Source organism: Drosophila biarmipes, chromosome 3R (genome assembly GCF_025231255.1).
Source record: "Drosophila biarmipes strain raj3 chromosome 3R, RU_DBia_V1.1, whole genome shotgun sequence".
NCBI classification, from domain to species: Eukaryota; Metazoa; Arthropoda; class Insecta; order Diptera; family Drosophilidae; genus Drosophila; species Drosophila biarmipes.
The window spans coordinates 10,717,064-10,733,118 of record NC_066616.1 but is presented as its reverse complement, the minus strand read 5'-3'; the positions used below and the strand labels follow the sequence as shown (position 1 = coordinate 10,733,118).

The window sequence follows — 16,055 nt, the reverse complement described above, 5'->3', positions numbered from 1 at the left end:
GCTTAAATCTGCCCGCTGGGATTACGCCGGTGCTCTTTAACGCAAATCAAAATTATTCAAAAGGAAAAAACAGGCGCTATTATGAAAAAGAACGTATGCTTTATTTATTTCCATCGGAATATTTAACATTCAATGGGTTTAATGGCAATGAATAACGCTCAGGCGATTAATATTCAGCGTGCAGTTTATTGCGTTTTAATAAGGACGAGCCGCTTAATAAAGTTGAACAAGAATTATTTACAGAAAAAACTGAGTAAGATCAAATAGCTTTAAGTTGTAAGTTGAAAAGCGGCAATAATTTAAATTTAAATCAGCAGTGCTTGCAAATTAAAGCCATTCAACTCTACTCTAGTTTTTTGTGACTCCAGTTGGCTACATGTTATTTCCATCAGCAGTGTGATATAATAGGCCCACAAAACACCACTGGTAACAACAACACCTTGCATAATAAATTGGCGAAAAATAACAGAAGTAGGGAGATGCGAAATATGGCAAAAACATCAAATAATTCCATAAGCCTTTCTACTTCCCGCTTGGCAGTTTCGAATTATATAATATGTAACAAAAACACACAATTAAACGAGAATAATAAAAATAATAAATAAACTAGTGTCGCAATCACACAATCATAGAACAAAGTCGTACTAAAAATATCGGCAAAAAACAGGCCATTGAAAACAATTTATTCAATCAACTTTTTAGCAACATTTTAATAAAACTAAATGCGGTGCAGGATGTTTGCAATAAACTTTTCACTCGCTCTGTTCCCCAGCGTATGCAGGCTGCCACATAAAATTGCCGCCATTGTCTGTAGTTACAGATTAACCTTTGCACGGGAAGGGAGATTCGGAGCCAGACCCACCACATGATACCTGTTACTCCCACAGCGCTGATGGCTTTTGGCCAGACGCATAAACCACAATTTGCGGCTAATGCGGCGCCACAGACATCGATGCCGACACCTCTGAAATCGAAAAGCTTTCCCTTTTTTCAGAGGTTTGCGCAAACGGTAGCAAAAAAAAGTGGAAAAAACAACCATCGATAGAGCTGCCCAGCATAAGTATCCACCTTTCACACGATTCCAGGTGAGCATGCGAATGAGCTCATTAAAAGCGGGCTCTTCTTGGCCAAAAAGAATCGAATTGAATCGCGTCGAAAGCGAAAACAAGGCCAAATCGAATATGCAAAGTGCGGCAAAGGGGACTCGAGATGCGCTGTAATTAATCAGTCACGAATCGAGATTCGAGATCCAGCGAAATCGAACGACAACTGTTTTGGTTTGCCCAACAATGAAGACAACTTGTAATTATTTGCGCTTCACTTGGGTGTTTATTTGTTTTCTCCGCTACCTTTTTGGCCATAATTTCACATTTAAAGCGATTAAATTTCGTTTTTGCCCTTGTGTGTTGGCCCTCGAATGGTTGTTTTGCCTCAATTGCCGCTGCTTATTTATTTAACTCTGCTTCTGCATCACGCTGTAATTGATTTTCGACTGCGGATCCACGGTGCGTATGATTGATTTGTCTGCCTTCAAGCTGAAGAACCCTCAGAAACATGTATTTAACGAGAAATTTCTATTATTACTGGTAACCTCAACTGCAAACAGACAAAAGGCAGCGGATGAACATACTCATAAAACCATCCAGCAAGTGTGCAAAACTCTTTACCAAACCCAAGGCAGCGCAAATATTTATTCGCTAATTAAGCATTTCTACGTGTTTTAAGTTATTTCTGCCGTCTATGTTTTTTTTTCATTTACCTCGCTGCCCATTCAGTGGCTATAATAATAAATTTGACATCACTGGCGGCCAGAGCATAGAGTTACCGGGCGATAGAGCGAAATGTAAGCAGCTGGAAATTGGTTTTGAGCTCATCAAACACAGGTGAGTGATCCGCGGTCGCACGCTGATAACATTGACCCTATCGGCACTCCGACCTAGTGATCAATTAATAGCACAAACACTGAGTGAAACGCCCCTATGCCATCTTTGGGTATTAACCCATTGACGTGGGGTGGGTAGGAAGTTTGGAGTCTAATGCCATCGTGGAGTACGATCAATCTGATAACAACTTTATTTTTAAATATGTTTTTAAAGTTAGATCTTTTAATATAATCTTCCTAAAATAGATTTAATTAAACATCTATCAATAGTTTATAATATGTTTTATAGCCTTTTTTATGTGTTCTTTTATATAGATATACAAGTGAAGATTTTATAAATAATTTGTATGTATTCTTGATAAGAAATGGAGAATGGTATTTAAGATTTGTTTAAATATATAAAATATAGTCTTATAAAAAAATGTTTCTAAAAAGCTATATATTTTTTAAAGTTAAAAGTCAGATAGTTTTATTAAAATATTTTTGTACTTTCTTTTAAAAAATATTTTAATTCAAACCAGCATTTACAAAGTGTCTCCAAAGTTGTTCTTAAGCGGACTATTAAAAATATATACGATATTTTCTGTATATATATATATTTAGATTCTTAATAGTTTCTAAAAATAAATGAAAAAATATATTTGGCTATTATTTGTTAATGCACGTTGAGTTAGGAGCCGTTCCTGCAGCAGCTAATGGGTGTTAAGCCAGCCATCTGTCTTTGTTTGCCCACCGTTTGCAATTTGTTGACAGCTTGGAGACTGCGCTGCTGCCGCTTTTTCTTCGTCCAGCTCGGGCCTTCTTTTTTGTACGTTTAGTTGTTATTTTTTTATTCGAGCTTCAGTTTCAGCTTCTGCCGGTGGCTTCGTCGGGCGGTAAATGAAGTTAACTTGGCCTTGTCGCACGCCAGTCTGCTTCTGACATTCGCGCCTCGCGCTCGATCGCCGCTTTTATCGTCTGTGATATTACGTTTTTATTGGCCAAAAGGGCCAGAGTGCCGAAAAGCACACCAAAGCCGCTTAGGTTCAAAAATAAATATTTCGATTTTTTACTGAGCGAACTTGAGCTGGGCATTAAGCCACGCAATGAAAACGGTAATTCAAACCCGAGAACCAAGTCAAAATAACACAAAGTCACTCCGTCCGCTTATGGCCAAATATCGAAGTGTAACCAATTCTGGTTGGTCACAACACTCAGTTAATTTTCCCAGTTTTGTAGATCAATTAGATATGCAAATCACCGAAATAAAACACATCTGACAAAGTTATAAATCACTTACAATCCATGGGAAGAATAAATGTGCTAAAATGTGTGTTGAGCAGGATTTTGTTATACATCATTTCATAGCTTCATGGTTTTATCATTTATCTTATCTTTAATTAGTCTTGTTAATTAATAAATCAATGTGATAAATGAGCCTTGAAAAATAGCAGAACTACCATATAATCGGTAACGGTTTAGGTTTCCTAGTAAAAAATGTATACACATTTCAGCAGAGTGTTTAACAAATTTTAAATTTATACCTGTAAGATATATCGCTTTTTAATTGTTGAATGCTTCACCTGGCAGATGCCTACCCATGATTTATTTTATTTATTAATTGCTCTTAAAGCTCTAAATTAAAACCATAAATCCTGCACGAGGAAAGCACAGCTAACACATAAATCTAAACTAATTGCGGGAAGCGTGTTTATTATTCAAATAAAGCCATTGTGAAACAGGTTTGGACTTTATTGTACATTTTAAACAAAAGCTAATACATTTTTAATGTATTTGGGTAAAATAAAGTCAGAAGAAAGGTGTTTAAAATAGCTTTGACTTGTTAAACAAAACTAAAATCAGAAAAAAAGGTGTTTAAAAAGTTTAAACTTTTCAAGCTCAAATAAAATGTGAAGAAAAATGTGGAGAATTTTTGATGGAAATCAACTAACCCTAATTTAATCCTTTCTAGATAAACCACACCATCGGCTTTCTGCTATTGGCAGCTTACCTTCCTTGCCTAACCTGGGCAGCCCCTGCCCTCCACTTCAGAGATCCGGCGCCAGATGAACTGGAGGCCTATCCCACGTCGCCCAGCCAGGTGCTGCCCATTCAACCCGTGCTGATCTATCCAAAGCCACGCGAGAATCTCTACCAGGCGCGAACCCTGGCAGGACGAAATGAAGAGCAGGACATCATCTTCGTGAAGCTGCTGGAGGACAAGTCCGGTGGCTATCGGCCGAAGCAGCAGCGCCTTGTCCTGGAGGATACGAAACCCTCGCAGCGCAAGAACCTGGGCCTGAAGGACATATTCTATGTGAAGGCCCTCACCAACGGGCGATTCAGCCACGAACGCCTGAAGGTCTACCGAGTGCCCGAGTTCTACGCCATCAGCGTGTTCAGCAACGGCGACAAATGAGGCAGGACACCGGGTGTTAACGATAAAAGGAGTAATATAAGTTATTTTTAAGACGCTATAAATAAATACCTCAGGAGTGCCGAAGTGCAGTGTCGTTTTTGTTGCTCTGAACTCTTATCGCGGCGCCACTTTGCGTTCGCGGATTTACACACAATTTCAATTACTCATAAGCCGGGCTCAGGCCCGCTGACTGATGGGTGTCAGCATCGTCTTGGCCATCAGCCCGAACATTGGTATCAACATTGGCAGCGACACGAGGTTCGAGGAGCCGGGGCCGCTGCTCGTTCCGTCTCGCAGCCACGTCAAGTGGCAATTAATAACTGTCAGTCGATTGGCGGCTGTGGCTCCAGCCTCAGCTCCACCACCTCCGCATCCCCAGCCCACAATCCCCACATCCGACAACAAAGAACTAATCCCTTTGTCACTGGGCGTCACAGACCGCGGGCCAAAGCATTACGTCAAAATCAAAGAAAGCAACAAAAGCACAAACAAAAAATAAATGGAAATGGAAATGCTTTCCATTGAAAGCCGAACTTAGGATACGCTTAGGGCTGGGGTATTCGATGGGATAATGGACTTTGTTAAGGGATTACCAAAGAGGAATTGGAGCAAATCATACAAGAGTCAATGCCTTTAAAGTTGGTTTTTTGTTGTCCTAAAGCAGGCGATTATGTTTGACAATTAGGTAATTAACCAGCCTTTAAATAAAGCAATTAGATTTGAAACAATAACTTGATTCTGGTGTTTGAGTTTTTAACTTTTTTAATCAAGAAAGGGGTTCCCAGTACAAGCAATTATGTGTAGTGTACACACATAACTTACAATAGCGCCAACGTCTTAAGCCTAATCTATATACCCCTTTCAAATAACGTTCGCGAGCTAAATAAAGTCTTTAAAATAAGCAAATAAATCACATTCCCCTATTCAGGTGTTGAGCCCGTGCACACTTTCGCCGAAAAATACCTGTGGCACGTTCGGCTCTTTAAAAATGCGCGGCGCGCACTCGCTCCAGTTTCGGGAATAATAGAAAACGCCAGACAAAGCACCCAATTGAGTTGTCACAATTATGGTAATTTAATAATTAACTGCTAACATTGAGCTTAGGGCGATTAAGTGGTCTGGACAGCGATTCCGCCAAATTAGTTGACCATCAGGCGCGGCGCAATGTTCATGGACATCAGCTCCTGGAAGAGCAGTTTGGCCGCATAGGGGAGTCGAACCTGAGAGATCTGCGTCTTGTTCTTGCAGCCCTTGCACTCGAACGTGTTGTTGCGCAGATTGGCGATGGCGATCAGGCCACAGAAGTTGCAGATGTGCACGCGGTAGGGATCGGAGACCTCGAACAGGCGCTCTCGCAGGAACTGAGCGGCGCCGTGGGAGATCTGGCAATCACGCTCCATCTCACCGAAACGCAGGCCACCATCACGAGCACGACCCTCCATAGGTTGACGCACCAGGATCTGGACGGGACCACGGGCACGGGAGTGAATCTTGTCGTCCACCATGTGCTTGAGACGCTGATAGTAGGTGGGTCCCAAGAAAACCTGGAGGAAAGGGAACTGATTAGCTTTTGTTTCTGGACAGTTTACAGAATATTCTTTACCTGAGCATTAATCTTGCGTCCAGTGTGTCCGTTGTACATGACCTCGTTGCCACGCAGATGATAGCCGTACTCCTGCAGGAAAGTGGAGATCTTCTGCACGTTGACGGCATCGTTGAAAGGCGTGGCATCGCCGATCTCGCCCTTGTTGGATCCCAGTTTGCCCTGCAGGCACTCGATCAAGTGACCAATTGTCATACGAGATGGAATGGCGTGGGGATTAATGATAATGTCGGGTGCCAAGCCCTCGCAGGTAAAAGCCATGTCCTCCTGACGATACTGAATACCGCAAGTTCCCTTTTGCCCGTGACGGGAGGCGAACTTATCGCCAATCTGGGGTATACGCACGGAGCGCACTCGAATCTTGCAGAACTTGTAGCCCTCGCTGTTGAGCGTAAGCATCACCTGGTCCACAATACCAGTCTCAGAGTTTCGCAGGAAAGTGGAGGCGTCTCGCTTGGAAAAGCGCTTTGTATTGCTGTCCAGCTCGTCGTCGTTTTCAGGGAGCGTAATTGTCTTGCCGATAACCACATCATCACCGGACACACGAATTCCAGGGGCGATAATACCATCGTCATCCAGCTTGTCGTAGTGAGCATTCCTCATTCCCTGGCAGGTGCCGCGGTGAGGCTTCTCGAAGTTCTCTTCCTGATCGCCCACACGCTTGTTCTCCGAATCCTTGTAAGACCGGTAGAACACCGAGCGGAAGAACCCACGCTCCACAGCAGAGGCATTCAGAATGACAGAATCCTCCTGGTTGTAACCGGTGTAGCAAAGAATGGCCACAATCGAGTTGATGCCAGCTGGTAGTTCTCGGAAACGCAGGTACTCCATGGATCGTGTGGTCACAAGCGGCTTCATCGGATAATACAGCACGTGGGCCAGCGTGTCCATACGCACATGGAAGTTGGTGATGTACACGCCCATAGCTTGCTTACCTATCAATCACGAGAAAAAGATTTTATTAGTTTTTTTTATAATGGAGAGCTGTCCTTATTAACTTACCCATAGCACTTTGATAGGTGTTACGCGGACTCTGGTTGTGATCAGGGAAGGGTATAATGGAGGCACACACGCCCAGGATCATGGCGGGATGAATCTCGCAATGCGTGTACGTGGTACAATAAGCATAGTCCTTGTCCTGTTTCAGATCGTATGGGGACATGGCGATCATGACCGTTTCCTCCTCGAGGGTATCAATATACTCCACCACGCCAGAGGCCACCAGGACCTGCCAACTGTAGTTGTTGTAGTCGCGCTCCTTCAACATCTCCACATGGGTCTTCTTCAGCAGCAGCGATCCGTTCTCTACGATGAGCAGTGGCCTACAAATGCGACCCGCGTCTGTATAAATTCGGATCTCACGATCGCGAATGTCTCGGATCATGGACACCTCCGACACGATGATGTCCATCTGGCGACGCAGTTTGCGCAGCGTGGCCATCAGCTGCTCAGGATCGCGATGGATGCCCACCCAGCATCCGTTCACAAAGATCTTTGTGGCATCCGCGATGGCGGAGGGTGCAATTTCCTCCAGATTCTCCATGGACCACTCCTCCAAGAACTCCAGAATGGGAGATGGTTGTGATCCGACAGAAATGTAGGCCATGAGTGCGAGGTTCTTCACCAAGCCGACAGCAGCTCCCTCAGGAGTTTCGGCGGGACACAACATGCCCCACAGCGTATTGTGCAGCTGACGGGGTTTGGCCAGTTTACCATCCCTACCAATGGGCGAGTTGACGCGCCGCAAATGGGAGAGAGTGGAGGCGAAGGTCAACCGATTCAACACCTGAGATACGCCAGCTCTTGCCTGATGCGCCTTCTTCTGGTCGCCCCAGTTGCCAGTGGCCAGGGAGTACCGCAGACCGTCCGTAATAATGTTCGTCTTTATGGCCAGCTCAAGGTTGAAGTCCTTTCCGCGATCGATGAACTTCTGTGTGTACATGCGCACTTCTTTCATCAGGTTCTTGAATAACCCACGGAAGAGGAAGGCCAGCAGTGGTCCCGCTAGGTCAAGTCGCTTGTTTCCGTAGTGATCTCGGTCGTCGAGTTCTCTCCTGCCCAAGGAAGCCAGCAGCAGGCGATGCACCATGTATCCCAGGAAATACGCCTTTTTGGTCTCGCAAAAGTCGGAGACTCCCACGTGGGGCAGCATTTCCTTCTGCAGGATTTCCTTAGCGTACTTAATACGCTTGTCTTTTGTGACTCCGGGACGGGCTCCCCTGGCTCCTATAAAGTTCAAAGCAACGTTCTGTTCTTGCACCACGAAGGCCTCGTCCAAAGATGGCTTTACCATCTCCATCATCTCGGGGTCGTCAAAGTCGTAGATGATGTGCTCTAAGATATCACGATCGGCCACGAAGCCCAATGCTCGGAACACAATCATAATGGGTATTTCCTGTTTGATGTAGGGTAGGATAGCGATGATCCTCTGTCCAATGGCGGACTTCTTGATGTTCTGCGATCCCCTGGCCATCATGTTTACCCACAGCGTGGATGTGGGTCGGGAACTGTGCTCCAAACACGACCGAATCTCAGTCTTGAACGCATATTTACCGTCCTTCATGCTGAACACGTACACTGTGTTGGTGGCCATCTTCTCCTGGGCAATTAGCACCTTCTCCGAACCGTTGATGATGAAGTAGCCACCGGGATCCAGCGGGCACTCGTTTAGCTCCGTAAGATCACGATCCGTGAGCTGGGAGAGCAGGCAGTAGGTGGACCGCAACATGATGGGAATCTTGCCGATGAAAGTCTTCTGATGCTGCGTTTCCACGGGGTCCAGGCCCTCGACGTTCTTGGTTTTCGTGATGTCCACGTAGAGAGGGGCGGAGTAGGTGAGGTTTCGCAGGCGGGCCTCGTTCGGCATCATGGGACTGGGTGAACCATCTTTTTCCCAATGAGTAGGCTTGGACAGGTAGATTTGCTCGAATTTCAGGGAGAACCGAGGAGGGGTTTCCACCTCGCCGGATGTGTGCTGTGCCTCCGCCTGCAGCTCGATGGCCGGGGAGTCCTCCACGATGCGCTGCACCGACATCTGGATGAACTCGTCGAAGCTGTCCAGCTGCTGCCGCACCAGGCCCTTCTCGTCGAAGTAGGCGTTGATCACGATCCAACAGGCCTCCTGCCACAGCTCGTGGGAGATCTCCTCGGCATTCTCCTCCTCGTACAGCTCTGCAAGAGGGTATTTTTGATGTAAAACATGACTCTATCCAAACCAAAATAAAGCGGAGCCCTAGCGCTCCCGCCGCCATGTTCGTTTTTCACATGCCAACGTGCTTGGGTAGGTTTTTGCAAACTCAATTCACCCACCTTCCTCGTTGTCGTACATCATGTTTCCGGTTTTGCAAAGTGCAAGAGCACTTTATGTTTATTATTTAATAACAATTAACTGTTTTTGCAATGAGTTAACTTGAGAAAACGTATAAAATTTCACAACAAATGTTTGCCGACAACGCGTTCGGCGGCGTTGTGCAGTGTTGGTAAGCGACCAGGTGAAAACCTAAGGTGCTGTGCAGATAAAAAGAGCACAATTTTATATTTACTACATCAACGATTTTACATGTTTATTACATTTTTATGTTAATAATAACCACTTATTCGAATAAAATTGGGAATGGGAGCAGCTAAAAAACAAAAATAATAAATTTTAAATAAAATTTCTTATTGGAAGCGGCCAGGTCTGAGTTAGACAACACTTAACGCATGCACACTTTTCAGCACTGGAGCACCGGCAAACAGCTGATTTTGTTGTTTTCATTTCACTTTATTATTTAACGCTCTAAAAAATGAGTTTCTTGTGGAAAGGACGCCGGTTTCTGATCGCCGGGATCCTGCCGATCATGGAAAACGGCGCCGACGACATAAAGGACAAGGAAAACAAGACCTACAAGGCTTTCCTGGCCAGTAAACCGCCGGAGGAAACGGGTCTGGAGCGCCTCAAACAAATGTTTTCCATCGAGTAAGAAATGTCTGATAATTCTAATTTTAAATTAACCAATAAATGACTTATGTTCTTATTTAGCGAGTTTGGAAGCATATCCTCCGAGTTGAACTCCATTTACCAGGCCGGCTTCCTGGGCTTCCTCATTGGAGCCATTTATGGAGGAGTTACACAATCGCGCGTGGGCTACATGAATTTCATGGAGAACAACCAGGCGACAGCCTTCAAATCTCACTTTGATGCCAAGGTGGCGATAATATCATTGTATTTAATGTGTAATATTAACAAATTCTTCATTTCGTAACACAGAAAAAGCTGCAGGATGAGTTCACAGTCAACTTTGCCAAGGGTGGTTTCAAATGGGGCTGGCGCGTGGGCCTCTTTACCACCTCCTACTTGTAAGTTTGTTATCCCAACGATCCAAGATTAGATTACATGGAAACCTTTAAATCTATTATATATTCATTACTTATTTTTCCAGTGGGATCATCACCTGCATGTCGGTGTACCGTGGCAAATCCTCGATCTACGAGTACCTGGCCGCCGGTTCCATCACCGGCTCGCTCTACAAGATGAATTTGGGACTGCGCGGCATGGCGGCAGGTGGAATCATTGGAGGCTTCCTGGGCGGAGTGGCTGGCGTGACCTCGCTGCTGCTGATGAAGGCTTCCGGCACCTCGATGGAGGAGGTGCGCTACTGGCAGTACAAGTGGCGACTCGACCGCGACGAAAACATCCAGCTGGCCTTCAAAAAGCTGACGGAAGACGAAAACCCAGCGCTCTTCAAGGCGCACGACGAAAAAGTACCCGAAGAGGTGTCCCTGGACTCGGTCAAGTGAGTTCAGTCCTGAGTTTTTTAAGTAGACGCCAGTGTAAACTTAGTTGAGTTTTTTAATTTAAATAAATTGCAAATATGTCCATCTAAAGTAACATAGACAAGAATACATTTAAGGAAGCCCACATTGGCGGCTGCTATGCGATGTTTCAGTTGATGCCTAGAGCGTCTAAGAATATAGATTTGCGTACGAACACATATAGACACGGAACGACAGATAGACACAACAAAAGTGGGAGAAATGAACACGGAACTCGTTTTTGGAAACAATAAATTAAATGCTCTGCTAGGAAACAGTAGGTTGAAGGGGATAAATAGAATTGACGCGAAGGGGTCGGGATTCAGACTTAGTCCTCGGTGGGGCGCGTGAGGCGCTTGGCGCCGCGGTTGGGTGGCCCCTTGGGCTTGGCAAAAGCCGGTCGGTGGAGGATCTTCTTCGGGTGCAGCTCGTCCTGCAGGAAGGCTTCGGTCAGCTCGCTGCCGCTGTCGATTTCCAGCTGGGGGATAGAGTTCAGTTAGCAAAATGTACATATATACACTCGATAACAAAAATAGCTTTAAAGCAAGGCGCATTTGATGATTTCAGGGCTATAAATCTATAAATAAGAGGCCACTTGAACGGAAATGATCAATATACTCATCATTTCCGATTCTTATAGCCCTAATAATTAGTGCAGCCAAACCTACTCAACGATACACACCTTCTTGACGACCTCCACGCCGAGGGCAGCCAGCTCCTCCAAGAACGGAGCCTTGCAGCTGGAGTACATCATGCGCTCGCGCACGGAGCAGGAGTATCCAGGCATGGAGTAGACGAACACGTAGGACTCCAGGTAGTCGCCCTCGTGCGTGTGCCGGAAGAGGAAGAGGTGGTAGCGGGCATGATCCTCGGGCACTTGCTTCGGCAGATCGGCGAGTTCCACTTTTGCCGCCTGCGAGACGTGGATTTGCTCCTCCTCCAGATCGATGCGGAACTGCAGGTAGTCGTGTTTGCCGCGCACCAGATCCTGAACGGCGGCCACGGTCTGCTCGCTGAGGGGGCAGTTGATCCCGCCAAGCGTTTGGTGCCGCGTACTCGTGTTGATCTCTGTGTGGACCTCTGTTTTCCTCAGTTCCTTCAGCTCCTCCTCCCTGGTGGTCAGAGGAGCGGGAGCCGCGAAGTCCTGCTTGTGCCGACGATAGCCCTCCAATGTGCACTCATCCAAGGTGGTGGCATGCAGCTCCTCGGTGATGTAGGCCGATCCGAACTCCGTTTTCAGCGTGGCCTTTGTGGAGGCGTACACCATCTTCTGCCTGATGCTGGCCGTGTCCGGTATCCAGCTGATGAGCAGCCAACTGTAGCCCAGCGGGATCTTGGCGTCCAGGCGGTAGAGAATGTAGCAGGGCACATCCTTCTCCAGCAGCGGACCGATCAGCTTGTCGTAGTCGCGCTCCCAGTCCTTCTTTGTCTCCGCCGTGGCGCCACAACTGAGCTGCTCTGTAAATTGTAGATGGGTGGGGGAGAAACCGGAAGCGTCGTTATCAAGTGCCCCACTTTATAGTACACATATCGTGTGTATATATGCACTTCTGGAGCAAATCCACTCACCATTCTCGATCGAAACTTTTATCACGCGAAATTTACCATTCTTCGCCTTGCCGAACACCTTGGCCAGCTGCTCGTTGGCTGGAAAAAGAAAGGGAAGTCTTAGGATATCGGCTGGATGATTCCCTATCCTCACAAACCTCGGATACCCGTTTGGTGAGACATTTGGACAACTGCTAAAATTAATATTGCCGAAAAAATTATTACTCACAACCAATGTGACCAGAGGGCGAGGAACAATTAGATATACCAGAAAATACCAAAATATGGGTGTCTCGGCTAACTTAGCGAGGACACATTGCTATATCATTTTGGTATATTTTCGGAAAATACCAAGTGCATCAGCACTGGCTCAGTGTTGGTAAACGCCGCCCTACGCAGCACCAGCTCGAGCGTTCTTTTTCCACTGAAAATGTAAAGAAAAACTGCATTTACCTGCATTTAAAGCTTAGCAATCAGCCTGGAAAAGCCTCTGTTGTGCAATCGCATAGTCAATAAAGTGAGTGCACGCGAAATTCGCACCTCCGCATCGCTCCAACGGGCAATTGGAGCAGCTGCGTCGACGTCGACAGCGGCAGCGGACCCAGCAGTGTCCACGCCCCAAATGTTTACGGGCGTGAAAAGTGCGGAAAAGCGGGGAAACTAATTGGGTTCTCGTGTTCCGTCCGTTCCCCCAGCATCCACACCCATGTTGACCGAAGCCCCCATGGCCAGCGAGAACATCATGGACGAACTAGCCTCTCTGATACGCACCGAGATCCCCGACGGCCGCCAGAGTCTGCGGGACAGCTACACGAACCTGGAGCGGGTGGCCGACTACTGCGAGGACACCTACTACCGCGCGGACAACAAGAAGGCGGCCCTGGAGGCCACCAAGAACTACACCACCCAGTCGCTGGCCAGCGTCGCCTACCAGATCAACACGCTCGCCTACAGCTACATGCAGCTGCTCGAGCTCCAGGCCCAGCAGCTCGGCGAGATGGAGTCGCAGATGAACCACATCGCCCAGACGGTGCACATCCACAAGGAGAAGGTGGCCAGGAGGTAAGGTAGTCGGTGGGTCAGGAGGTCATTGCATATAACTGGCCTAGGAGGAAAGGATATGAGCATCCATAACAAGAATTTAGGGGCCTTTATATAGTAAAATACATTAAAACCAAATTTAAAGGGTTCAAAGAAAGAGGATTTTATATTTTATAGTTCCAATCTCTGTCTCTGGAGCATTTTCAGTTTTTCCCAGCAAGAGTCATTGTTGATAAAACTTCTTAATGTATGTAAGAGACGTGCTTCTATGAGGTCATGTAGTTGATATCAACTATTGCTGCTCTTTTATTTCATTATCTGAGCTCATTGTGTTCGTTATAAATAATTCATTAGACATTGATACATTTTTATTTAAAATAAATCACATTTACTCAAAGCAAATCAAGAACATGTCCAATATTTATAATAAGTTATCATTTAAATAATAGTTATTTTATCTGTTTTTAGTTTTTCCTTCTCTACACCACTTCATTAATGATTTTTCCACCCCCCAGGGAGATTGGCGTGCTGACGGCCAACAAGGTGAGCTCGCGCCAGTTCAAGATCGTGGCGCCCATCAATCCGGAGAAGCCCATCAAGTACGTGCGCAAGCCCATCGACTACTCCATGCTGGACGAGATTGGCCACGGCATCAACTCGGCCTCCCACTCCCAAGTGCGGCAGAAGCACCGGGGCTCCAGTCACGGGTCCGTGCAATCCCTGTTGCCTCCCTCGGTGGGTCCGCCGCCGACTACGAAGCCCCCCACTCCGCCGCAGATGTCGCGAGCTGGAAACACCGGCACCCTGGGCAAGTCGGTCAGCAATACCGGGACTCTGGGCAAGAGCTCGCGGGAGTACCGCACTCCGCCGGTGGTCAATCCACCGCAGGTGCCCTCGCACTACGCCCCCAACTATCCGATTGGTCACCCGAAGCGCATGTCGACGGCTTCATCCACGATGACCACCACCACAACCGGCGGTGGAGCGGCGGGCAATGAGCGGGCTGCCGGGTACAGCGCACTGCCCATGCCGCCCAGCCAGCAGATAGCCACACATGTGAACCTGCCATCCGCGGGCATGATGCAATCGCTGCCTCCACCGCCACCCACTACGTATGACGACCGGAGCAGCATGCCGCGTAAGTTAAGAGGTTTTACACAAAAGCCCAAGACTTATAGTCATGTTTCCAAACCACAGCAGCTCCACCTTCGCCGCTGACGGTGTCGCAGCACGAGATGACCGAGCAGAGCCACATTGGCATGCACACCCTGGGACGCAACATCAACAGGTAAGCTTCCCGCATCCGCATCTCTTCCTCTGTGTATATATAACTCGTTTCATGTTCTCTATGCAAACCCAGGAATCCAAATCGGTAAATTGCATGTTTATCTCTATCCAAGGGTTATACCCAGTTTACAAAATTGTATGTCCAATTCATGTTGTGAAAATCTGGCTTAAAACTGCTTGTAACCCCGTGAAATCCACAGCGAAATCATTTACTAACCATATATTTTTCCAAAGAAACCATTTCAGCTTGAATTTTGCTCGTCCCGGCTCGCAGTCGCCGCCCTTGCCGCCTCCGCCGCCGCCGGAGGATGAGCACCAGGACTTCGGACGACCACGCACCTCCACGGGACCGCAGCTGGCGCCCATAGTGCCCGAAGATCAGAATTTGCCCGGCTGGGTGCCCAAGAATTTCATTGAGAAGGGTAAGTTTAGCCATTTTGCAATTTTCAAAAAAGACCCCTTTCTTATATTGGATATAATTCTAGTGGTAGCCATATACGACTACTATGCCGACAAGGACGACGAGCTCAGTTTCCAGGAGAGCTCGGTGCTGTACGTGCTCAAGAAGAACGACGACGGCTGGTGGGAGGGCGTCATGGATGGAGTGACCGGCCTGTTTCCGGGCAATTACGTAGAGCCCTGTGTCTAAGCCTCGCCTCGATATTCTAAACATGCCAACCATTACAATAATCTGCATTATCTGGTCTGTTCCAGTCCTCCGATGCTTCTCAAGAACGACCCACGATTTCGTTTCTGTGATCAGGGGCTGTTATGAGGACAACTGAGGACCGCAACAGGCTCAGTTGACAATGACGATAACATTTTGAGCATATTGATAAGGACAATTATACAATTACACACCAAGCACAGCAGGCCAGGGAGAGCGAAGAGAATTCCATTAGCATCAGCCGATTGCATTTAGTCTAATATAAACGAGCACACACACAGGATCCAGGGGCTTGCTGCTCCACTAAACCTATTTACACTCTAGTAGCCGAAAACGATGCATCGAGGAGGGGTGAGGCGATGGCGGAGACCCGTAAATAACTTACGCGATATTCTAAAATTGTTCCACAGACGTAGACGAATTCAGTCCTGCCCCCGCCACCAGCCCAATTACTTTAAATATTTGCTCACTGTTTTGTCAAGCGATTTCTGTTTGCCTTGCGCTTGGATATGCCCGGCTATTATACACCCGTACTACCCACACCTATCTATACCATTGCCTATCCCCCAGCAATAATGTAGGTTATATAAATTTCAGTTAGCATTTAATACTTAAGTATTGGCCAGTTGGAACTTTTGTTTGCACTTTTACGAACCGCAACGAGTACTTTTTTTGCGAACGTTTAGTTGAAATGGAATTGCCAGCAAAGGAATCAAATTAAATTTATACAATACAAGTAAACACACGCTCTATATGGTAAACAAAATAATAGCTAATAAAAATTTCAATTACTAAACCGCGAGTCCTTGTTCTTTGACCGTGTAATTTGCGTTGA

The 16,055-nt window shown here is 46.7% G+C and overlaps 5 protein-coding genes across 8 annotated transcripts; 3 read left to right on the top strand and 2 right to left on the bottom strand.

Annotated features, from left to right (window-relative positions):
- Positions 1-2,813: 2,813 nt before the first annotated feature.
- Positions 2,814-4,452, top strand: LOC108030985 (uncharacterized). The gene is made up of 2 exons (XM_044095504.2): positions 2,814-2,976; positions 3,834-4,452. The coding sequence occupies exons 1-2, from the start codon at positions 2,968-2,970 to the stop codon at positions 4,278-4,280; spliced, it is 456 nt and encodes a 151-aa protein (XP_043951439.1). The 5' UTR covers positions 2,814-2,967; the 3' UTR covers positions 4,281-4,452.
- An 878-nt stretch (positions 4,453-5,330) lies between these two features.
- Positions 5,331-9,362, bottom strand: LOC108031751 (DNA-directed RNA polymerase II subunit RPB2). The gene is made up of 4 exons (XM_017105455.3): positions 9,193-9,362; positions 6,886-9,054; positions 5,884-6,818; positions 5,331-5,824 (listed from the first exon to the last, which is right to left on the bottom strand). The coding sequence occupies exons 1-4, from the start codon at positions 9,212-9,214 to the stop codon at positions 5,420-5,422; spliced, it is 3,531 nt and encodes a 1,176-aa protein (XP_016960944.1). The 5' UTR covers positions 9,215-9,362; the 3' UTR covers positions 5,331-5,419.
- Positions 9,363-9,597: 235 nt separating this feature from the next.
- On the top strand, positions 9,598-10,749 carry LOC108032138 (RPII140-upstream gene protein). The gene is made up of 4 exons (XM_017105974.3): positions 9,598-9,841; positions 9,905-10,070; positions 10,133-10,221; positions 10,305-10,749. Exons 1-4 carry the CDS (start codon positions 9,669-9,671, stop codon positions 10,660-10,662), a joined length of 786 nt encoding a protein of 261 aa, XP_016961463.1. The 5' UTR covers positions 9,598-9,668; the 3' UTR covers positions 10,663-10,749.
- LOC108032137 (twinfilin) lies at positions 10,697-12,474 on the bottom strand. The gene is made up of 4 exons (XM_017105973.3): positions 12,384-12,474; positions 12,247-12,324; positions 11,360-12,135; positions 10,697-11,155 (listed from the first exon to the last, which is right to left on the bottom strand). Exons 1-4 carry the CDS (start codon positions 12,406-12,408, stop codon positions 11,006-11,008), a joined length of 1,029 nt encoding a protein of 342 aa, XP_016961462.1. The 5' UTR covers positions 12,409-12,474; the 3' UTR covers positions 10,697-11,005.
- A 124-nt stretch (positions 12,475-12,598) lies between these two features.
- Positions 12,599-16,016, top strand: LOC108032052 (abl interactor 2). 4 transcript variants are annotated; one of them, XM_044095659.2, is made up of 7 exons: positions 12,599-12,742; positions 12,921-13,287; positions 13,782-14,404; positions 14,467-14,554; positions 14,627-14,638; positions 14,788-14,975; positions 15,039-16,016. In XM_044095659.2, exons 2-7 carry the CDS (start codon positions 12,932-12,934, stop codon positions 15,200-15,202), a joined length of 1,431 nt encoding a protein of 476 aa, XP_043951594.1. In that variant the 5' UTR covers positions 12,599-12,742; positions 12,921-12,931; the 3' UTR covers positions 15,203-16,016. The 4 variants fall into 4 exon arrangements, with proteins under 4 accessions (XP_043951594.1, XP_016961355.1, XP_043951595.1 ...); XM_017105866.3 differs by having other exon boundaries at positions 14,464-14,554; XM_044095660.2 differs by lacking the exon at positions 14,627-14,638.
- Positions 16,017-16,055: the final 39 nt, after the last annotated feature.

What these genes read in the sequence shown, in the direction of transcription:
- LOC108031751 (XM_017105455.3), bottom strand. Translation starts at nt 9,214, where the DNA reads ATGATGTACGACAACGAGGAAG. An exon ending in GATGTACGACAACGAGGAAG is followed by an intron (nt 9,055 to 9,192) that starts GTGGGTGAATTG and finishes ACCCTCTTGCAG; the next exon opens with AGCTGTACGAGGAGGAGAAT. An exon ending in GACGCAAGATTAATGCTCAG is followed by an intron (nt 5,825 to 5,883) that starts GTAAAGAATATT and finishes CCTTTCCTCCAG; the next exon opens with GTTTTCTTGGGACCCACCTA.
- LOC108032138 (XM_017105974.3), top strand. Translation starts at nt 9,669, where the DNA reads ATGAGTTTCTTGTGGAAAGGACGCCGGTTTCTGATCGCCGGGATCCTG. An exon ending in AAACAAATGTTTTCCATCGA is followed by an intron (nt 9,842 to 9,904) that starts GTAAGAAATGTC and finishes GTTCTTATTTAG; the next exon opens with CGAGTTTGGAAGCATATCCT. An exon ending in CTCTTTACCACCTCCTACTT is followed by an intron (nt 10,222 to 10,304) that starts GTAAGTTTGTTA and finishes TTATTTTTCCAG; the next exon opens with TGGGATCATCACCTGCATGT.
- LOC108032137 (XM_017105973.3), bottom strand. Translation starts at nt 12,408, where the DNA reads ATGTCTCACCAAACGGGTATCCGAG. An exon ending in TCACCAAACGGGTATCCGAG is followed by an intron (nt 12,325 to 12,383) that starts GTTTGTGAGGAT and finishes TTCTTTTTCCAG; the next exon opens with CCAACGAGCAGCTGGCCAAG. An exon ending in GCGTGGAGGTCGTCAAGAAG is followed by an intron (nt 11,156 to 11,359) that starts GTGTGTATCGTT and finishes TCTATCCCCCAG; the next exon opens with CTGGAAATCGACAGCGGCAG.
- LOC108032052 (XM_017105866.3), top strand. Translation starts at nt 12,932, where the DNA reads ATGTTGACCGAAGCCCCCATGGCCAGCGAGAACATCATGGACGAACTA. An exon ending in AAGGAGAAGGTGGCCAGGAG is followed by an intron (nt 13,288 to 13,781) that starts GTAAGGTAGTCG and finishes TCCACCCCCCAG; the next exon opens with GGAGATTGGCGTGCTGACGG. An exon ending in CGACCGGAGCAGCATGCCGC is followed by an intron (nt 14,405 to 14,463) that starts GTAAGTTAAGAG and finishes TCCAAACCACAG; the next exon opens with CAGCTCCACCTTCGCCGCTG.